This window comes from Labrus bergylta, chromosome 21 (assembly GCF_963930695.1).
Source record: "Labrus bergylta chromosome 21, fLabBer1.1, whole genome shotgun sequence".
Classification (NCBI taxonomy): Eukaryota; Metazoa; Chordata; class Actinopteri; order Labriformes; family Labridae; genus Labrus; species Labrus bergylta.
Genome location: NC_089215.1, coordinates 4,202,494 through 4,223,330, shown reverse-complemented (window position 1 = coordinate 4,223,330; position 20,837 = coordinate 4,202,494). Strand labels below are relative to the sequence as shown.

General features: G+C 43.2%; 1 protein-coding gene across 4 annotated transcripts in view; it reads left to right on the top strand.

The window, feature by feature from the left end:
• LOC109981852 (leucine zipper putative tumor suppressor 2 homolog) overlaps positions 1–20,804 on the top strand; it is a 40,814-nt gene extending 20,010 nt beyond the window's left edge. For 2 of the 4 annotated variants that reach the window (XM_065949638.1, XM_020630824.3), the window contains 5 exons: positions 13,367–13,906; positions 14,307–14,903; positions 16,025–16,147; positions 16,392–16,538; positions 17,233–20,804. In XM_065949638.1, the coding sequence (XP_065805710.1) occupies positions 13,394–13,906; positions 14,307–14,903; positions 16,025–16,147; positions 16,392–16,538; positions 17,233–17,925 (2,073 nt within the window). In that variant the 5' untranslated portion in view covers positions 13,367–13,393 and the 3' untranslated portion in view covers positions 17,926–20,804. Of the gene's footprint in view, positions 1–1,131; positions 1,283–13,366; positions 13,907–14,306; positions 14,904–16,024; positions 16,148–16,391; positions 16,539–17,232 lie in introns of those variants that run through there. The other 2 variants (XM_020630825.3, XM_020630826.3) reach the window with 2 other exon arrangements.
• The last annotated feature ends 33 nt before the right edge of the window (positions 20,805–20,837 follow it).

Here is a 20,837-nt window from a genome sequence, read left to right as displayed (position 1 = left end):
GTAGAGGGAGCAAGGAGGAGCAGTTCATGAAAACAGACACTTTTTTCGGACTTTATCTATTGTGAACGTACAAAAGTAGATAGGTAGATAGATTAAATATACGAACCCCAAAAAGGACAGAATATGGGCTCTTTAATTCAAATGTCTTTTACATATTTTGTATCTATTTTCTCAAGATTGTTCATATCAAGTTAGGGATTCATTGTTTGGGCCTACTATGTTTTAAAAAAAGAAAAATGTCCGCAAACTCTTCAGCTCCCAACGAACTATTTTCTTGAAGCAGGTCAACGTTTCAGTCTTGGTCTGAGGGAAATCTTGTAGAATGAAAAGTTGCCCCGGCTAAATCAAATTGCCCACTGGGAGCTGAACATTGTGTGCGAACCTCGTTCTGTCTTGTCCTGCACCTGTTTGCATGTTTACCTGGATGTTCACACTCTTAGTTTTCCCTAAAAGACTTAAAGCTAGTCCTGCCTCTTTAAATCTCACGATCCACCTTTGTGTTAAGTAATATCAGTGCTGTTCTGTAATACGTTTACCTCTTTAAATCAGGCGTCCTTGATTAAGAATTGTCTCAGTAATTAACTCCATTGGATCAGATTTATAGATGAGTTTCAGCTCTCTCTCCCTGCAGCAGTTTCATTCCTCTCTTCACCTTCATCTTCTTAAAGTTTTCATATTTGATGCATTCGATAAAGACTAGAAACTCTGACAGGTGAAAAGGGTCAAATAAAAAAGGTTTCAATCCGTTTCAGACTTTTTTTGAAAAAGAGAGGGAATATCCTCTCACATTTCCGTTTTCTCTTTCTGCTGCTTTTTCTTCTGAAAGGAGAGTGGAATAGTTTTGAACCGACAGCTCCCCTCTCCCCGGCTCTCTTGCTTCTTTCTTCTCTCGCTTCTTTTTTCCTGCCTGACAAAGGCGCTGGAGGACTTTGCAGAGTTCAGTTTCTTTGGTCAAAGGAAATGGTCGAGGAGGAGGAGTGGGGCAGGGGAGAAAGGAGGTGTATCTGTCAGAGAGAGAGGCTGGGCTGATGAGGAGGAGGAGGGAGGAGGAAGAGGAGGGGACTGTGCTTCCATTCACATTGGCGGCATTTGGCTTGAGAATGTCTTTTTTTTTTTTTTTTGAGGCAGAGGGTGGGGGGGGGGGTTAGAGAAGTTTTCCTCAGGAGGGTAGGTCAGAAACGGAGCCAAACATCCAGGAGCATAGTGAGTGTTTGAAGCGCTGGAGGAGAAGAAGGAGCCGGTTAGACTTCAGGAGGAGCAGACATGCAGGGAACAAACCGGGGTAAGACCGTTGGAAAAAAGGGGAAGATGGCTTTTTTTTTATTACTTTGGCAAACAAGGTGACAAGTTCTGTGTGGTGAGAGCTGTTTGACAACGTGGAAGAGTGATTCAATTCTTTGAAATGTGTGAGTCAAACAATGCCGGGTAATAGCATTTAAAGATATTTTAAAAACTAGTTGATCAGGATGAAACTAAAAGGCAGCTGTTGTATTATTTGATGAATCATTTGAGTTACATCTTCTCTGCTTTCAGATCCTCACATGTCACAATTTTCTGTTTTCTTTTGTCACATGAAAGACTCATTTGAGAGTTTTTGACTGTTGACAAAAATAAGCAAACAGAGCAACTTTACTGCGACCTCTTGAGATGTTGTGATTGACACATTTTCAAATATCTAAAGACTTTGGAAGGAATTGATTTCTGCAAACTGATAAAATCATGAGATAAAATTGACAAGCTGCAGTTATCGTTCGCTGGTCTCTCATCTGTTTTTCTGTTCATTAAAACAAAATGAACAAACTGAGATTGTAAATCCAAAGTGTGTGCGTGCATGTGTGTTCATGCATGTGCGTGCACGTGTTTGTGAATGTGTGTGTGTGTGTGTGTGTGTGTGTGTGATGGACCAAGTGAAAGGAGGCCTCTGCTCTCTTTCAGTGTAATCATTGACAGTGTTCACATCAGCAGCCAAACAAACCTGCAGACTCTCATGGTAAATTCCTGTGTTGTCAAGCGTTCTCTTTGTGGAGGGGCTTCAACCTCTATCAGTCCAGGAGGGGCGTCTCAGTCTGCACCACACACTTTATTATTATTTATTATTATCCACAAGGTAATTATCAAGAAATGTTATTGAGTCAACCTTTTCTTTAAACCCGAGGAGTCAAATCAAGAAAAGAAAACCTCTCCCAGGTTTACGGCAAAGTGATTTAAATATATTGCTGCCACATGTGATGATTTTCATCATGGATCAATCATTTAATTATTGATTGGTTGGTTAATTAAATATAAAGAAACAGTGCAAACATAAAAGTAATTTTTAATAATTAACAGCTTTTGTGTCCAGATTCAGAACACAAGGTGTTTCAGTCTTTTACTTTGCTACGACTGGAAAAGTGGGTTATCTCCACACTGGAGAAGTTGGACCCTTCCACTGTTTGCATGCTTATAAATAGATTCATTCATTATCAACATAGATGCTGATTAAGAGAATATTACACAGATGCATAAAGATGTTTTCACTGTGCATAATAAGTGTATAAACAAGCTGACTGGCCCACATTCATTTAGAAACCTGATTACTTATTAGGTCAATAACGACATCTGTTTATCTTTAAATGTGAGTTAATTAGATATCAAGGTGATTTGAAGAAGTATGCTGCATTATGTGACACTATTTTCTGACGTCAGTGAGATTTTTCTGAAGTCTTATAGTTCTAAACATCAACATTTGGCCCGGTGACCCCCCCCCCCCCCCCCCCCCCCCCGCTATCTTGCTTTCTTTCTTTCCTTCCTTCCTTCCTTCCTATCTTGCTTTCTTTCTTTCCTTCCTTCCTTCCTTCCTATCTTGCTTTCCTTCCTTCCTTCCTTTCTTTCTTGCTTTCTTTCCTTCTTTCCTTTCTTTCTTGCCCCCCCTCGTAGTGTCTGCGAGGGGTTAGTCGAGGTGTCTGCCTGGGGAAAGGTAGGTCGTCTGCAAAACTAAAATAGCTTTGTCACACTTTCCCTGTGTGTTCCAGTTTCCAGAGAGAGAGAGAGAGAGAGAGAGAGAGAGAGAGGGAGAGAGAGGGAGAATAAGAAGATGAGGGGGAGGAGGGGGGGCAGAGCAGAGAGAGAGAGAGAGAGAGAGAGAGAGAGAGAGAGAGGTGGAGAGCGGAGGAGGGGATCTCCAGACTCATTTGTTTGTTCCGTCATGCAGACGCTTCCTGCTGAAAACTGAAACCCTCTCTGTGTCTTCATTCAGATTCTTCTTTTAGTAACTCAGAATGTTCTTCAGAGGTTGAATCTTCATGTTGTATTTGTATCAAATCAGAAACGCTGCTTTATTTCACATCTTCTTCTGAAACACCTGTTGGAAAGATTCATATCTCTCTTTTGCAGCGTATCGTTTTAATGACCACTGCTCTATTATCATCCTTTCTTCCTTCCCTCCTATCTTGCTTTCTTTCCTTCCTTCCTATTTTGCTTTCTTTCCTTCCTTCCTTCCTTTTTTCCTTCCTTCCTTTCTTTCTTGCTATCTTGCTTTCTTTCCTTCCTTCCTTCCTATCTTCCTATCTTTGCGTTCTTTCTTTCCTTCCTTCGTTCCTATCTTGCGTATCATTTTAATGACCACTGCTCTATTATCATCCTTCCTTCCTTCCCTCCTATCTTGCTTTCTTTGCTTTCTTTCCTTCCTTCCTTCATTCCTATCTTGCGTTCTTTCCTTCCTTCCTTCATTCCTATCTTGCCTTCTTTCCTTCCTTCTCTCATTCCTTCCTTTCTTTCTTGCTATCTTGCTAACTTGCTTTCTTTCTTTCCTTCCTTCCTTCCTTCCTATCTTGCTTTCCTTCCTTTCTTTCTTGCTTTCTTTCCTTCTTTCCTTTCTTTCTTGCTTTCTTTCCTTCCTTCCTTCCTTTCTTGCTATCTTGCTTTTTTTCCTTCCCCCTTCCTTCCTATCTTGCTTTCCTTCCTTCCTTCCTTCCTATCTTGATTTCTTTCCTTCCTTCCTTCCTTTCTTCCTTGCTATCTTGCTTTCTTTCTTTCCTTCCTTCCTTCCTTGCTATCTTGCTTTCTTTCTTTCTTTCCTTCCTTCCTTCCTTTCTATCTTGCTTTCTTTCCTTCCTTCCTTCCTATCTTGCTTTCCTTCCTTCCTTCCTTCCTTTCTTTCTTGCTTTCTTTCCTTCTTTCCTTTCTTTCTTGCTTTCTTTCCTTCCTTCCTTCCTTCCTTCCTTTCTTGCTATCTTGCTTTCTTTCCTTCCCCCCTTCCTTCCTATCTTGCTTTCTTTCCTTCCTTCCTTCCTATCTTGCTTTCCTTCCTTCCTTCCTTTCTTTCTTGCTTTCTTTCCTTCTTTCCTTTCTTTCTTGCTTTCTTTCCTTCCTTCTTTCCTTCCTTCCTTTCTTGCTATCTTGCTTTCTTTCCTTCCCCCCTTCCTCCCTATCTTGCTTTCCTTACTTCCTTCCTTCCTATCTTGATTTCTTTCCTTCCTTCCTTCCTTCCTCCCTTCCTTTCTTCCTTGCTATCTTTCTTTCTTTCTTCGTCTTCCTCGACTCAGTTTTTTTGTTCCTCCCAGAGGTGAAGCCTCGGATGAGATCCAGAGTAACAGAGTTCCCCAGTCCAGTCCTTCACCTGGTGTGGGGAGTATTTTTAGACTCTCTCCTCGGTGGCTGTGTGTTTATGGCGTTGGTCTAACAAAGAAGGATTTAGTGCAGGCTCTCTCAGTTTGTCTCAAAGCAGGTTAGTGTGACGTTGCAGCCTGGCAGGGCAGGCCCAGTAAACTGGTATACTGTATCTTTGTAATGTGGCCTCTAAAGAAAAAAAAGCTTTTTAGACTCTGAGTGTCAGATTGACAACCTCCGACTCAGCGAGATGTGAGGTTGCTCTCGTGACTGTAAATGTCATTGAATGTGTCTGTACTTGTGCTGTATGTGTAAAGTAATACACGTCTGCTGTAAGTGACCTGACAGTCAGTCTGTGAACTCGCAGCAGACTGCTGACTCTGTTTCTCATTTCTTATTCAGTGAAATCTTGCAGATTGACGTCTCAGCAAGAATTTTTAAAACATTGATCCAACTTTATGGATTTCCTGTCTCTGTTAGGCGGCATCCATTTCACCACGGATATATGACGTTTAAAAAAGCTTTGATCTATCAGATCCCTCATCCAAACTTTAATCTCCTTCCTCTTTTTTATTTGCACATTGCAAAACATTCAGATTGTTAGTTTCTTAGTGACTGCATCATGTGCCATCCAAACCCGAGTCGTACTTTTTTAGTCTTTGAGTATTAAATACGTCTTCATTTTAATTTTTCCTCCCAATAGCTTCCACTTCAACTGATAAACAGTTAAACAAATTGGTGTAAATGATATAAGGTAAGTCTGATTCTATAATATGTTTATTGTGATCATTATATCATACATACCTCTGATATGTAAGAGAGCTGTCTCCCCCACCCTCTCCTCCCTAGAGTCAATCTGCCATTGGTTGCCATGTGGTGGACACTGTAGCTTCAGTGTTTATCCAGCTCTGCATCAGTCTGTAAACCTTTCTGTGTTCTAACCTCTCTCCATTTTTCAAAAGCATCTCCAATATTGATCCTAGTTTGAGCACGTTTCTGCTCGTGGAGCTTATTAGAAACATGCAGAGGCTTTTTAGGTCGGGTACAATCACTTCTATCTGAACCACTTCTCTTGACCGCTTCCATCGCTGCAACACCTGTTGACCTGATAACTGCTCTCATATCTGACAAACCGAGGGGCGTCCAAAACAGACATTTGGGGGTGCCTTAAAACCGCCTACCTTCTCTGGTCCAAACAAATCCAGAGCATTCAGGAGCAGAATCTAAAGTTAGAAGGAGGACATACTGGCTGCTGTGTTGTTGTCAGAGAAGCCAGCACTTCAACATAGCATGCTTCCTTAACGTCTGATCAGAGAGTAAGGTCATTTTTATATTTGAATTCAGTAAATATCCTACATATTGATCCTTTAATGTCATTTATGATTGTAATCAAAGCAAAAGCGAACTGAAATGCTTGGAGAGGCTTTAGCGGGTGTCCTCAATCACCTGTCTTGTCTATGATCCAACCATGAACACAACAAGTTCATATTCCTAAATATACGGTGGTCCTGAGGGTAAACATGCAACAACAACTAGAAGTGTTGTCCCACCTTTCTTATAATCCTTTTTACCGTCGTTGTGTTTTGGCGCTCGTGCCCACAGCTTTCATATGCAATCACTTAAAAGAATGAACTCATTTGTAAAAGTGTTTGCGTTGAGTCTGTAGGGTTTTGTTTTCACACCGTTTTATGCACAACTGTCACTTTTTTGCAACCACTGCAGTTTGTCCCTCTGCTGCTTTTTTCTCCTGTTTTTATCCATGTGAGGTAAATCTATAAAACTGTCGCTGCTGAAAGCTCGGGGATAAAACCCTGAAGCCTCGAGGTGACAGCAGAGCCGCAGAGCCGCTGCTGCTGCTGCTGTCGGCCTCCTGCAAAGTGAAACACTTGACACGGGACAAATACTAACTCCAAATCTGCCCTCAGAAGCTGCAAGGCATGGAAGTGATGCAACTTTAGGAGAACTGTGGCTGCAGCGTCGTCACATCCAAGCACTGAGCAGCTCCGATTGTGTCCACGTTCAGTCCTCTCTCTCTCTCTCTCTCTCATTAGAAGTGTTTCTGCACATTCCTGCTGCTGGAGGAGGGACTGACTGAGCCGTCTGTCTGAGGGGGCATTAAACCCTTCAAGGGCTTTCCTCAGACAAAAACAGTCTGCTCACAGTCAGCTGACACTGGAGACATTATGGGGGTGTTTTACAGAAAACTAATACGGCATGTAATTGCATTGTTTTTTAAAGTATCTCGTGCTGAAATGTTATAACAGTTTTTCTTCTGAGGGCAAAAAAAAAGCTCAACGTTGACTTGTGCAAGCTTCTGAAACGTGATTTTTAGCTTTTATTTGGCATTTAAGATGAAACATTTAGTATATTTATATTTTGGATTATTTTTCAACCTAAGCAAGCAATACAAAGTCGGGGGAAAGTATTTTTCCCTGTATGAAAATACTTAGTTTCAGCTCTACAACAGTCTCTTCACACACTATATTATCTCCATTCACTCCTCCTGCAGAGTTGTAATGAATTCTCCACGAGTCGTTTCGTTTTAAATGCCCAATTATTTTTTATTGGGGCAACTTGGAGCGTATGGAAGATTGTCAGCGCTATAGAAAAGACTGAAGGCTTTTAAGATGCTAAAGAGGAGGTCTTGGCCTCCCTGTCAGCCCTCTGACCCCTCCCCTCCTCTCCCATCCTCCCCCTCTCATATAATGTTTGAGGCCCTGATCGCCATGACAACAAAAGGGAGACCAGAGCCACATGATCATGACAGGGGCTTTAAAACAGTTTGAGAGTAGAGTCCCTACACATAGCATCAGCCATCTTGAGTTCCAGAGGGATTAGAGACTATTCACTTGTATCTGGAGAGAGTTAGAGGGCAATGCATGTGCGTCCCCCCGATCATAAGTACTGATCGGAGTATACGGCAAAGGCAGCGAGAAGCCTTTAGGGGACTTCAAGAAGATGCAAGTTGCAAAGAATAAACAAAAAAATCGTACTTTTACTTGAACCAGACGTTTAAGGTTTGTGTTGAAAACTTTAGAAGTAAACCAACACAGGGCCAAGAGTTTGAGTTTATACTCCATCTCAGACATGCAGCCTTTTATGTCATCTCATATCCTTTAAAGAAGTCTGAGTAGTATGCGTCCTGGTCCCTTTATGTAACAGTCATACAATGTTGGACCTAGTACATAAAGGCACAAGTCTGAGCTGATTGCTGCAGATGAATGCAGATTATTGTGAAGCCCAACTGAAGCTGACGCTATACATAAAAAAACTAATAAAGAGTTTAATAGTCACCACAGTCTGTGTTTCATTTAAAATGTACTCAGCCATGAAGTTTGAAGGGTCTGCTAAAATGTGATTGGTTTACACCACTGGGGCAACAATTAGATAGAAAGTCTTTATTGTCTTTGCACATTATACGATGAAATGTAGTGACATTCACCATAAATCTACATGAATTCAAACACCACACACATGCACATCTACACACATGCACATCTACACACACACACATCTACACACACACATGCACATCGACACACACACACATCTACACACACACATGCACATCTACACACACACACATCTACACACACGCACATCTACACACACACATGCACATCTACACACATGCACATCTACACACACACGCACATCTACACACACACGCACATCTACACACACATGCACATCTACACACACATGCACATCTACACACACACGCACAGCTACATACACACATGCACATCTACACACACACATGCACATCTACACACACACATGCACATCTACACACACACATGCACATCTACACACATGCACATCTACACACATGCACATCTACACACACACATGCACATCTACACACACACATGCACATCTACACACATGCACATCTACACACATGCACATCGACACACACACATGCACATCTACACACACATATGCACATCTACAAACACACATGCACATCTACACACACACATGCACATCTACACACGCACATGCACATCTACACACATGCACATCTACACACACACATGCACATCTACACACACATGCACATCTATATACACATGCACATCTACACACACACATGCACATCTACACACTCACATGCACATCTACACACACACACGCACATCTACACACACACGCACACACGCACATCTACACACACACGCACATCTACACACACATGCACATCTACACACACACGCACATCTACACACACACGCACATCTACACACACACGCACATCTACACACACATGCACATCTACACACACATGCACATCTACACACACACGCACAGCTACATACACACATGCACATCTACACACACTCATGCACATCTACACACACACATGCACATCTACACACATGCACATCTACACATATGCACATCTACACACACACATGCACATCTACACACACACATGCACATCGACACACACACATGCACATCTACACACATGCACATCTACACACACACATGCACATCTACAAACACACATGCACATCTACACACACACATGCACATCTACACGCACATGCACATCTACACACACACATGCACATCTACAAACACACATGCACATCTACACACACACATGCACATCTACACACACATGCACATCTATATACACATGCACATCTACACACACACATGCACATCTACACACTCACATGCACATCTACACACACACATGCACATCTATATACACATGCACATCTACACACACACATGCACATCTACACACTCACATGCACATCTACACACACACATGCACATCTACAAACACATGCACATCTACACACATGCACATCTACACACTCACATGCACATCTACACACTCACATGCACATCTACACACATGCACATCTACACACTCACATGCACATCTACACACTCACATGCACATCTACAAACACATGCACATCTACACACATGCACATCTACACACTCACATGCACATCTACAAACACATGCACATCTACACACACATGCACATCTACACACACACATCTACACACACATGCACATCTACACACTCACATGCACATCTACACACTCACATGCACATCTACACACACACATGCACATCTACACACACACATGCACATCTACACACACATATGCACATCTACACACACACATGCACATCTACACACACACATGCACATCGACACACACACATGCACATCTACACACATGCACATCTACACACACACATGCACATCTACAAACACACATGCACATCTACACACACACATGCACATCTACACGCACATGCACATCTACACACACACATGCACATCTACAAACACACATGCACATCTACACACACACATGCACATCTACACACACATGCACATCTATATACACATGCACATCTATACACACACATGCACATCTACACACTCACATGCACATCTACACACACACATGCACATCTACACACTCACATGCACATCTACACACACACATGCACATCTACAAACACATGCACATCTACACACATGCACATCTACACACTCACATGCACATCTACAAACACATGCACATCTACACACATGCACATCTACACACTCACATGCACATCTACACACTCACATGCACATCTACAAACACATGCACATCTACACACACATGCACATCTACACACACACATCTACACACACATGCACATCTACACACTCACATGCACATCTACACACTCACATGCACATCTACACACACATGCACATCTACACACACACATCTACACACACATGCACATCTACACACACACATGCACATCTACACACACACATCTACACACACATGCACATCTACACACACACATCTACACTCACATGCACATCTACAAACACATGCACATCTACACACACATGCACATCTACACACACACATCTACACACACATGCACATCTACACACTCACATGCACATCTACACACTCACATGCACATCTACACACACGTGCACATCTACACACACACATCTACACACACGCACATCTACACACACACACATGCACATCTACACACACACATGCACATCTACACACACACACATGCACATCTACAAACACACATGCACATCTACACACACACATGCACATCTACACACACACACATGCACATTTACACACACATGCACATTTACACACACATGCACATCTGATATAGTTTTAGATACAGGGAAATTTAAAAAGAAACTACCAAGAAAAAACACTATTCTGTGCAATCTTAAGAGTTATAAAACCTTTAGATATTATTTCAACTCACAGCGATATTATTGTCCATTACATTGTATTGCACCATGAGTATTATTGCTCTTATTACCTTTTTACTTTAGTTTGCTCTTTCTGTTTGATTGTAAGTCCTGTACTGTAAAGTGTTAAGCGATGCTGGAGGGGCAGTATGGACTAAAAGACAAAATGCTCAATACTTAAATCTGGTCTTTGCCCACATATAATCCATCCATTCACAGATGCAGTATTTATTTCCAGAGATTATACACATCCCGACAACATATTGCAGCAGCAGATTTGTCTCAGTCATAATAATGAGTTTAGGTAGGGATCAGCTTGACTGTGAGTTTTGCTAATTAAAGTGTCGTAATTACAGTTAAATAGCTGAAGTAGCCCTCTAGGCTGGTAGTGAAGTTGGCAGGTTGGAGAATGACTTGGCATGGCTCCGTCCTGGCAGGTGGGACCCTGAAATGTGTCGGGCCAGCTCGCCTGCTGTCGGCCTATTTTCTCACCTTATTAGTCATCTTCAACACTAATTAACAACATGGACAGTCTCCCCCCCCCCCCGAGGTTTCTATCTTTTATTGTGTCAACAGGAAGATTAAGAGGGTCAGACAGAGGGCTGAGACACGAGGAAACTTGTAGGCTTTGCTTCCCAGCGTGGATTCACAAACAAACTGAAAGTCTGTGAGTGACGTAGGGAGACCTGCGAGTGTGTTCACACCCCTCAGTCATAGTTTAGAGACTTCCCAGACGAGACAGAAACTCAAGAACAAGACACACCCGTCAGTCGGATATCCTCATGTTCTGACTCACCGAGATGTTTTTAAATCAACACTGGCTCTGCTGTTGTGTTTGTTGTCAGTGGACCATGACCTCATCATCATGCGTCCTGTTGGCCATTGTTCTCCACACAACACTCAACTTATCCTCCCTCCACGGGACTAATGTTGACATCATAGTCGCTCTGTCAAGAGTGTCAATATTTACCAGGCTCCCTGTGAGAGTGCGGGAGCGAAAAAGTAAGTGAGCTTTTCTTCCTCATTATTTTTTCACATCTTTACAATTTTGTATTTTTTTGGGGTTAATTCATAAACTTTGATCGCCCACGGCTCAGGTATCACGGCCAGTTGAACCCGTCTCCTTCTCTTTTGCGTTTTCCCACTTTGAGATATTATCCGCAGCCCTTGGACTTTTTTAGTAGTTCCCAAGGCTGATGAGATGTGCAGAGACAGAAGCCTTTGTTGCTGTCAGAGAAAATGCCAGCATGTTAGAAGCCATTTTACATCTCAAATGAAAGGAGAGTCCTTTTTTTTTCCTCCGCTGCCTCATGCCTCCAGAGCCTCACGCCGCAAGCCCCCCGTTTGTGCTGCTTGAATGGGCTTCATGAATGGCCTGTCCTGGTTCTCTGTGTGTGGGCCGACATTGGTCTTGTGTGGGGAAATGTGTATGCTGTAGTCTACTGTACATCCACTCTGTTTCGACTCTGTTGTAGTTTCTGTGTCTGGTAGAGTGAGTCAAATTCCTCCACAGCACCTTTTGTGAGTGAACAGTTTGAATCTGATCTTTCAGGTATTTGTGGAAAACTATTGTATAAAAGGAAAGTTTCCCCAACAGTTAGAACACCTTTGAGAGAAAAATACTGAACTTGCATTTTCATTGTCATCATTCAGAGACCTGAAACACTTAATATCAAGACATGTGACTTGATCTGTACTTAAGAAACTGAGACATTTGAAGCTTAATCCAAAGGCTTCGACCAGTCCAGTTGCCAAGGGGAAGATCATCCACGACTACGACTCGTCCTTAAAGAGTCTTTCCTTCCTTCCTTTCTTGCTATCTTGCTTTCTTTCCTTCCTCCCTTCCTTCCTTTCTTGCTATCTTGCTTTCTTTCCTTCCTTCCTTCCTTCCTTTCTTACTTTCTTTCCTTTCTTTCTTGTTATCTTGCTTTCTTTCCTTCCTTCCTTCCTATCTTGCTTTCTTTTCTTCCTTCCTTTCTTGCTATCTTGCTTTCTTTCCTTCCTTCCTTTCTTTCTTCCTTTCTTTCCTTCCTTCCTTTCTTGTTATCTTGCTGTCTTGCTTTCTTTCCTTCCTTCTTTCCTTGCTATCTTGCTTTCTTTCCTTCCTTTCTTTCTTGCTTTCTTTCCTTCCTTCCTTCCTTGCTATCTTGCTTTCTTTCCTTCCTTCTTTCCTTCCTTCCTTCCAATTCTTTCTTGCTATCTTGCTTTCTTTCCTTCCTTCCTTCCTTTCTTGCTATCTTGCTTTCTTTCCTTCCTTCTTTCCTTCCTTCCTTTCTTGCTATCTTGCTTTCTTTCCTTCCTTCTTTCCTTGCTATCTTGCTTTCTTTCCTTCCTTTCTTTCTTGCTTTCTTTCCTTCCTTCCTTCCTTCCTTGCTATCTTGCTTTCTTTCCTTCCTTCTATCCTTCCTTCCTTCCTTCTTTTCTTCTTTTCTTGCTATCTTGTTTTTTGTCACTGATCTAAAAAAAGTTAAAAATCCATTGCTTTTGTTTTCTCCTCACAGAACATTTGACCCCACCGAGCCGCCATCATGGCTCTGGTTCAGGCTCTGCCCATCTCTACTGAGCCTCACACCCCCGGCCATAGTGGATCCCGCAGGAGACACCACTCCTCCTCGTCCCCCGTCAACGCTCCACCCTCCGCTCTGGATCCCATGGGTTCTGTCAGCAGTCTCATCGCCGCCCGTCCAGGACCCTACCAAGACCTCCGTTCTGGTGGGGAGCTGGGAGCCAGGGTGCGGCGGCCCACACAGGGCGCCTCCTGTCTGGGCTCTGAGTCACCCCAGGACCCTTTACTGCAGAACATCCCGCCACTCTTGAAACAGAGCTCCACAGGCTCCGGCAGGGGTCTGATGGAAAAGGAGAGCGGGAATGGGAACCACACCTATCTGAATGAGGACTTCATAGGAGACTGGAACGACAACCATGTGACGCCTGTGAGCCCGGGGACGGACGTGGACGGGAGTCAAGAAGTGTCCGGGTTAAATGGAAATATGGGCGGACCGCCTCCAAAACTGGTCCCTGTGTCAGGAAAACTGGAGAGGGTAAGTTTACTGACTAAATCTTAGATAGCCCTTCCAGAGAGGGGGCGTGGTCAAACACAGCTCATTTACATATTTAAAGGTACAGACACAGAAACAGCCTGTTCTGAGCAGGGCTGAAATAGAGGGGTTTATAGACATGATCAAATACAGGATCAGAGTGGATTTAGAACAAGAAACTTCACACACATGTTTTGGGGAGCTCTGAGACTTATTTAAACTTGTTGAAATCAGGAGAATATGTGACCTTTAAGTTAGTCATCATTTTTGTTTTCAGGCAGCATTTGCAGAGTGCGTATGTAAAGTATTTAAAAAGTGATTTTTGGTGATTTCTGGTACAAAGAAATTCAGACATACTTTTGAGTTTCGCTTGCCTTTGACATATTTTGTCATCTATCTGTAGAACATGGAGAAAACGGTGCTGCGGCCCACTGCCTTCAAACCCGTCATTCCCAAGAACCGGACGTCCATGCAGTACCTCTCCCCCCGCCATGTTGCCAACGTATCAGAAAGCCAAAACAACCTGAACCTGCTCAGTCCGACCCACAGAGAATCATCGCCCTCCAGCACGGAGAAAAGCAACGCGTACGGCCGAACGCGGAACGGCGGCAGCGGCTGCAACCAGCCGTGTCAGCTGACCGACTCTGGACGCAACTCCCTCTGCAGCATCCCCCCATACAGCAGCGCCCCCTACAGTCAGACGTCAGGGGAGACCACCGCTGGTCACCTGGAGCCCATGAAGAGCGCTCCACCTGTCAGCACGCACGGACACTCAAACTCTGACAGCGGGCGCTCGTCTTCAAGTAAGAGCACCGGCTCTGGCTCGATCAGCGGCCGAGGTCATCCTCTCTCTGACAGCGGGTCTAGTGGGCGCTCCCCGGGCCCGGTGGAGGGTTATGAAGGGGTGGTGAGGGACCTGGAGGACAAACTGAGGGAGAGAGAGCTGGAGCTGCAGACACTCAGAGACAACCTGGACGAGAATGAAGCTGCTATTTGTCAGGTTGGTAGAGACATCTGCAGATAAATCTAAAATCTGTAAGTGGGGAAAAAGATAAGTTTTCTGTTTGTAGTCTGAGTAGTTTTGATCACTAAAGCCTTGTTTCCACCAAGCGGTCAGTTCAGTTAAGTACAATTTGGTACACATTTATCTGCATTTCCAAGAAAACAAAACTTAGGAATGGTACCAAAATAACAAATAAGTTTCATCCTAATTTTTTGCTTCCCTTCTTCTGGGGTGCCAAGCGATCTGATCTGACCCTAAAGGTTGGAGCTAGACACACTGTAGTCCATTGAGTGGTCAAAAGAATCACCGCTTCCTGTGCAACAACGGTAATAAAGAACAAACACAAAACGTCCCATATGTAATTATTCGAGTGAGTAATTTCAAGGCTGTTTTTCAAGACAAATCCCAATAACGAAAGAACACGAATTGCTGGACGTCCTCAAATGTTGCTTTTGTTTACTGTGTCCAATTCTTCTTCTTGGTTGAATATATTGGTGGTCTACACTGTGTCACATGTCAAGCTATTAGGTAGCTGACACCGGTATCTCCATCCGGTGAGTGTAAGAGTGTACAAGATCAGGGTATACTGTACTAAACTGTACTGAACCAAACCAGACCACCTCGTGGGAACCAGGCTTAACTTTCAGCCCAATTTGGTTATATGGCGGCAAGCAGCCAGAGAGCAAAAGAGGTGTTAAATATGGGCTGTAACAAAATCCATCAACTATGATCTAACAAGTTTATCTTTGTCTCAATCTCTGTAAACCACCATTTGTGTTTAAGTGCACCCTTAACCCAATTCTATTCTGCAAGTTGCTAGTTGGACTTTAAACTATCACCTGCGTGTGGGGAACTAAGTCTTAGGCTAGTAGTTACTGCCATCCAACAGGCTATATAATAGTCCATAAATGATGGGTCCCAGGGCTTTCAGGTGACCATGATGAGCCTTTTCACTAAGACACATGCATTCTGATGTCCAGTTCCCAAGAGGTGTTAGGAAAAAAAAAAAAAAAAAAAAAAAAAAGCACCAATTTTGTGATGGTAAATATTCAACATAAAATTCTGTCTTTTAAAACTTTCAGCCCGTTTGCTTCATGTTCCACTGTTTTTGTTTGCAGGTCTATGAGGAGAAGCAGAAGCGCTTCGAGCTGGAGCTGGAGGAGCTGAGGCAGGGCTGTGCCACCAGGATGCAGGTCGCCTCGCAGAAGGCCCAGCGCGCTCAGCAGGTGCTTCAGCTGCAGGTCAGGACCTCTGACAAAACAATCAGACAGGTTCTATTGTGTTACAAACCACAGTTGATGCTGTTGTTTCTGTTTTTGGAGACTTTGCTCGAACTACCCTACAAAGTAATTAGTCTCAGAGGGGGGATCACTTCATTCCCCCATTACGCCTCTGATATTCACAATGAAGGCGAGGGGTCACAGGGGCGTAAATATCTTCCATTGAACCGGCAGTCTGAATGGTGCTGTCGTGTCTTGGTCACAGGTGTATCAACTGCAGCAGGAGAAGAAGAAGTTGCAGGAGGACTTTGCTCAGCTCCTGCAGGAGAGGGAGCAGCTGGAAGAGCGCTGCACATCCTACGAGCACGAGAAGATCCAGCTGGGGCCTCGACTGGAGGAGAGCAAGTGGGAGGTGAGAGGAGATGAACGGAATCAGGGACACAGATGTTTGATTCACCAGTGAGCACATTAAAAGAGAAGTTTTGGGCAGTTTATCACCCCTCGCTAAACTCTATACGACCCATTACTTTAAGCTCAAATTATGCGAAGACTTTAATTTGTGGATCATCAGTCTGAGCATGGCAGCTTGTCTATAAAGCAATTATTCATATTTATATCCCGTATTAAATGAAAGTAAATTGAGCGTAATAATCATGCAGTGCATTATAAGTTTAAGTACTTGATACAGGAGTTGTTGATTTAGTTGTTATGGTTTTCTGAAGAGGGGTTTAGTGCCCTCATCTTGGTCTGCCAGGCCACACAATGAGCAGCAGAAAAAAAATACTTTGATTAAGATGTGATGCGAGGTTGATGAAAATGTTGATTGGACAAAGAAAAAAAAAATGTATGGAGGCTGTCGTCTCAAGCAGGCGGCCCAGGTTCGCTTCCCACCTGTGGCTTTTTTCCCCGCATGTCATTCCCCACTCTCTCTCTCTCTCTCCCTGATTTCCGACTCTATCCACTGTCCTATCTCTCCATTAAAGGCACAAAAAGCCCCAAAAGAAATCTTAAAAAAGAAAAAAGTGTTTCAGCTACTTCTTTAAATGATGTGCACAAAACATCGGTGTTCTTTCCTGAGCTGAGTGTACGTTCTCTTCTTCCGTCAGGTGTGTCAGAAGTCGGGGGAGATCTCGTTGCTGAAGCAGCAGCTGAAGGAGGTGCAGGGCGAGTTGTCCCAGCGGGTGGGGGAGATCGTGTCCCTGCGAGGTCAGCTCAGGGAGTCTCGCGGCGAGCTGACGAACACACAGGTGCTCCTGCAGGAGGCCAACGGGACGACGCGCACGCGGACCCTGGAGCTGGAGGTGTGCGAGAACGAGCTCCAGCGGCGCAAGAGCGAGGCGGAGCTGCTGAGGGAGAAGGTGGGACGCCTGGAGGGAGAGCTGGTTCACCTCAGAGACGCTTTGGCCAATCAGGGCCCGGGAAACAGACAGTGTCAGGTGTTCCACGAGGCCGAGGAGCACATGCTGGCCTACGAGAGCGACGAGGCGAAGGCTCAGCGGCAGAGCACTTCAGAGGCGCTGCAGAGCATGAAGCTGCAGATGGACAGGATGAAGTCGGAGCTCGCCTTCGAGCACCAGCGGGCGGAGCAGCAGATGGGGGGCTTTGAGGAGGAGCGCAAGATATGGCAGGAGGAGAAGGACAAGGTGATCCGCTACCAGAAGCAGCTGCAGCAGAACTACGTGCAGATGTACCGCAGGAACCGAGAGCTGGAGCAGCTGCTGCAGGAGCTCAGTCAGGAGGAGGACGAGGGCAGCGGCAACGAGATCAACTTCGACGAGATCGCCGCCACAGAAATATGAACCCTCGTGTCCGTTCATGTTTTATTTGCACTACTGTCAGCTTTTTTTTTGTTTTGAAATTCACCTTCACGTCACAGATCGGATCTCCTCTGCGCTGTCTGGATGGAAACATAGACCCTGTTCACACAAGCATCACAAATGGACATCTCAAAGCACAGCTGTTCACACCTGGAATTATCATGACCTCAAAATGCATCTCAAAATGTGTTTCCAGTGACCACTTGTTTGATACTTTCATGCAAAATAACACACAAAGCAGCATTTACCTTTATTAGGCTTTAAACGACATCGACTGTTACTTGCAGATACAAAGAGAGAGAGAGCGAGTGTGTAATATCAAACTTTCTATGGAACATAATTTCACTTTACAGCTGTTTAATTTATCAGTGAGTGAGAAACTACTGTAGACTGGAGTCTCTGGAAACTAATAGAGCCACTCAACTAAAAAAAAAAAAACAGTTTGTTGTCCTCTGACACATCTGTACCCTCACTTCATTTCATTTTTACAAAATATGACGAACATCTGGTGAGTCAGATCCTAAGCCCATATCCATCACCGGTAGTGTTTAAACCTGTACTTAAGGCTGTCCACTCGTGATGTCATCACTTAGGATGCCAGGTGAAAACAGGACAACAGTTTGAGGAGACGTGTAAAAAAACATCTGCAGTGTAAAATCAGCCGCACGTTAGCTCTGCCTCATCGGTCTAGTCTCCGAGGAGTCCCACTTAAAAGCCAACGACCTCTATTAGTCGTTAGTAGGCCACCTCAGTCCTCTGCCCCCCACTCATTATCATTTATGTGAGTGTTTATGAGCTACGTCTTTTCCCGCAGTTTTAGTGGGAGTTATTATGTGTGAGTAACATTTCACCCTCCTCCTCCTCCTCCTCCTGTGTTTGTCAGGATTCCTCCTCCCTGCTCAGATTATCACCACACTCCCACTCTGTGTTAGCAGTCTGCTCTTGTTTGTGTCGTTAATATGGACAAAGCCCACGCTGCTGTACGGTGACAGAAAACGTGGGACTCTGCACACGTCAAGGTTGAGAGTGAGTGAGTCAGAGCGCGGTGCTGAGGTTGGAGAGCGATGATCTATCAAAACTACTACAGCCTTTATGTAAACGCCATTCGGACTGAAAAGAGTAACTGCAGATGTTTTCTTCCTTTAATTTGATTGACAAACTATTCAAATTTTCTGAAATTCTACGGCACATAAAAGGTGTTTTATAACTTTGAAAAAGGCAGAATTTGACACTCTAGGACACTTTTATGTAAGAGGATGTATGAGGGAATAAAATCCTAAAATTACATCCTGAACAATGAAACCTAAAAAAGTTTAGATGTAAACATCAACAGAGTGCAATGTAATCAGATACAAAATCATCTAGAAAAAACATGATTATGACTGAACCAGCTTTAAAACCAGCACAGATTTGTGTGGAAAGTTTGGATTAAATGTATTTTCCTTTTTCATATAGAAGGGGATTATATGGATCAAATACAGTACCAAGTATCGATCACACTGTATATCATGATATCATGAATGTTCAGAAATTAAATTGGGCTTTTTTTTAACAGCAGACGTTAATGCTCTTCATAGCAGGAGAAGTTGATAAGCAATATTGAAACCGACTGTTTTTCCATTAACATGAATTCAAAGAGATCCAGTTCCAGGCTCACTGTCGGGTCTTACCGGGAAAAACTTCATGAAACCAAGCTAATTCGTTTCACGTCTTCTGTGTTAAAGGTTCTCTGAGAAACTTTCTGTTTTTAGCTAATCAAGCAAATAAAACACCTGGTAAGAAAAATCTAAATAACTCAAAAGTCATGTTTTAAAAAAAAAACATTATTAGCATTTTGGTTTCTACTTCCAAAAACAGAATGAGTTCAATGTTTTGAGGCCGACACTTTGTTGTTTGTGTTGTTCAGAGATGCTTATTTAGATTTTAATGGCTGCTCTTTTTTCTAATGTTAAACTGTAAACATTCAAAAAGGGAGTGATCAACAGTGTTTGAAGAGAGGGAGGGTCAGAAATATATATTTTTTTCTTTTCATATAAAGCATTAAACGCTGCTTATTGGTGTAAAACCTTTTCATAAACTGGCCTGAAACATCCAGAATTATAAACCTGGTATGTAGCAACCACAGCTTGAACTGTATGTCAGAGTCATGGCGTACAAGTCCTTAAGTCACTCCATCTGTTTCATTTCAGTCAGTGATATGTTGAAGGAGGCAAACTGAACTTTAGAAAAGATAAACATACACTCATCTGAATTTAATCTCTTTACTGGTTCACACATGTTCCAGATTAAGACGTGTGAGACGGTCCTGAAACAAATCCTTCATGGCTCGTTTATCTGATAATCAGAGCGAATAATTTAAACACTTTTCTGCGTAAGAGCTGAAGAAAGAGATGACTGTGTGTGTTTATGTGTTACTAAGGATTAAATCTCTGATGGGAAGTCGTGCACTGAATGAGCCTCTTTATGAGTAAACTACCTGACGACCTTTAAAGTATAAGACCTGTTATTCCGCACAGCTGAGCTCAGAGAAAAAAAGAAAAAAAAACCTTTTTGTTTTGTCCCATTATAACCTGCTGATTGAGTTTCCCTCCTCTGTAAATGACCCGGAGAAATCATCGAGATGTGTGTCCTTAAACATACAAACATAGCCACTGTGAATAGACCAAAGCAATGTCGCACCTGTTCTATTAGCTCCTCCTCCTCCAGATATGACACCTGTATATTAACGTCAGTGTGGATGTCCGTTCTGTGATTTTATAATCCACAATATTTGTATGAAGACATTAAATGTATATTTTCATGCTGTACATATCTTGAACAAACCTACTATGTTTTTAATTAAAGAAATACAAAATGTTGAAGGTGTTTGTTTGTTGGATTTTAACCCTTTAATA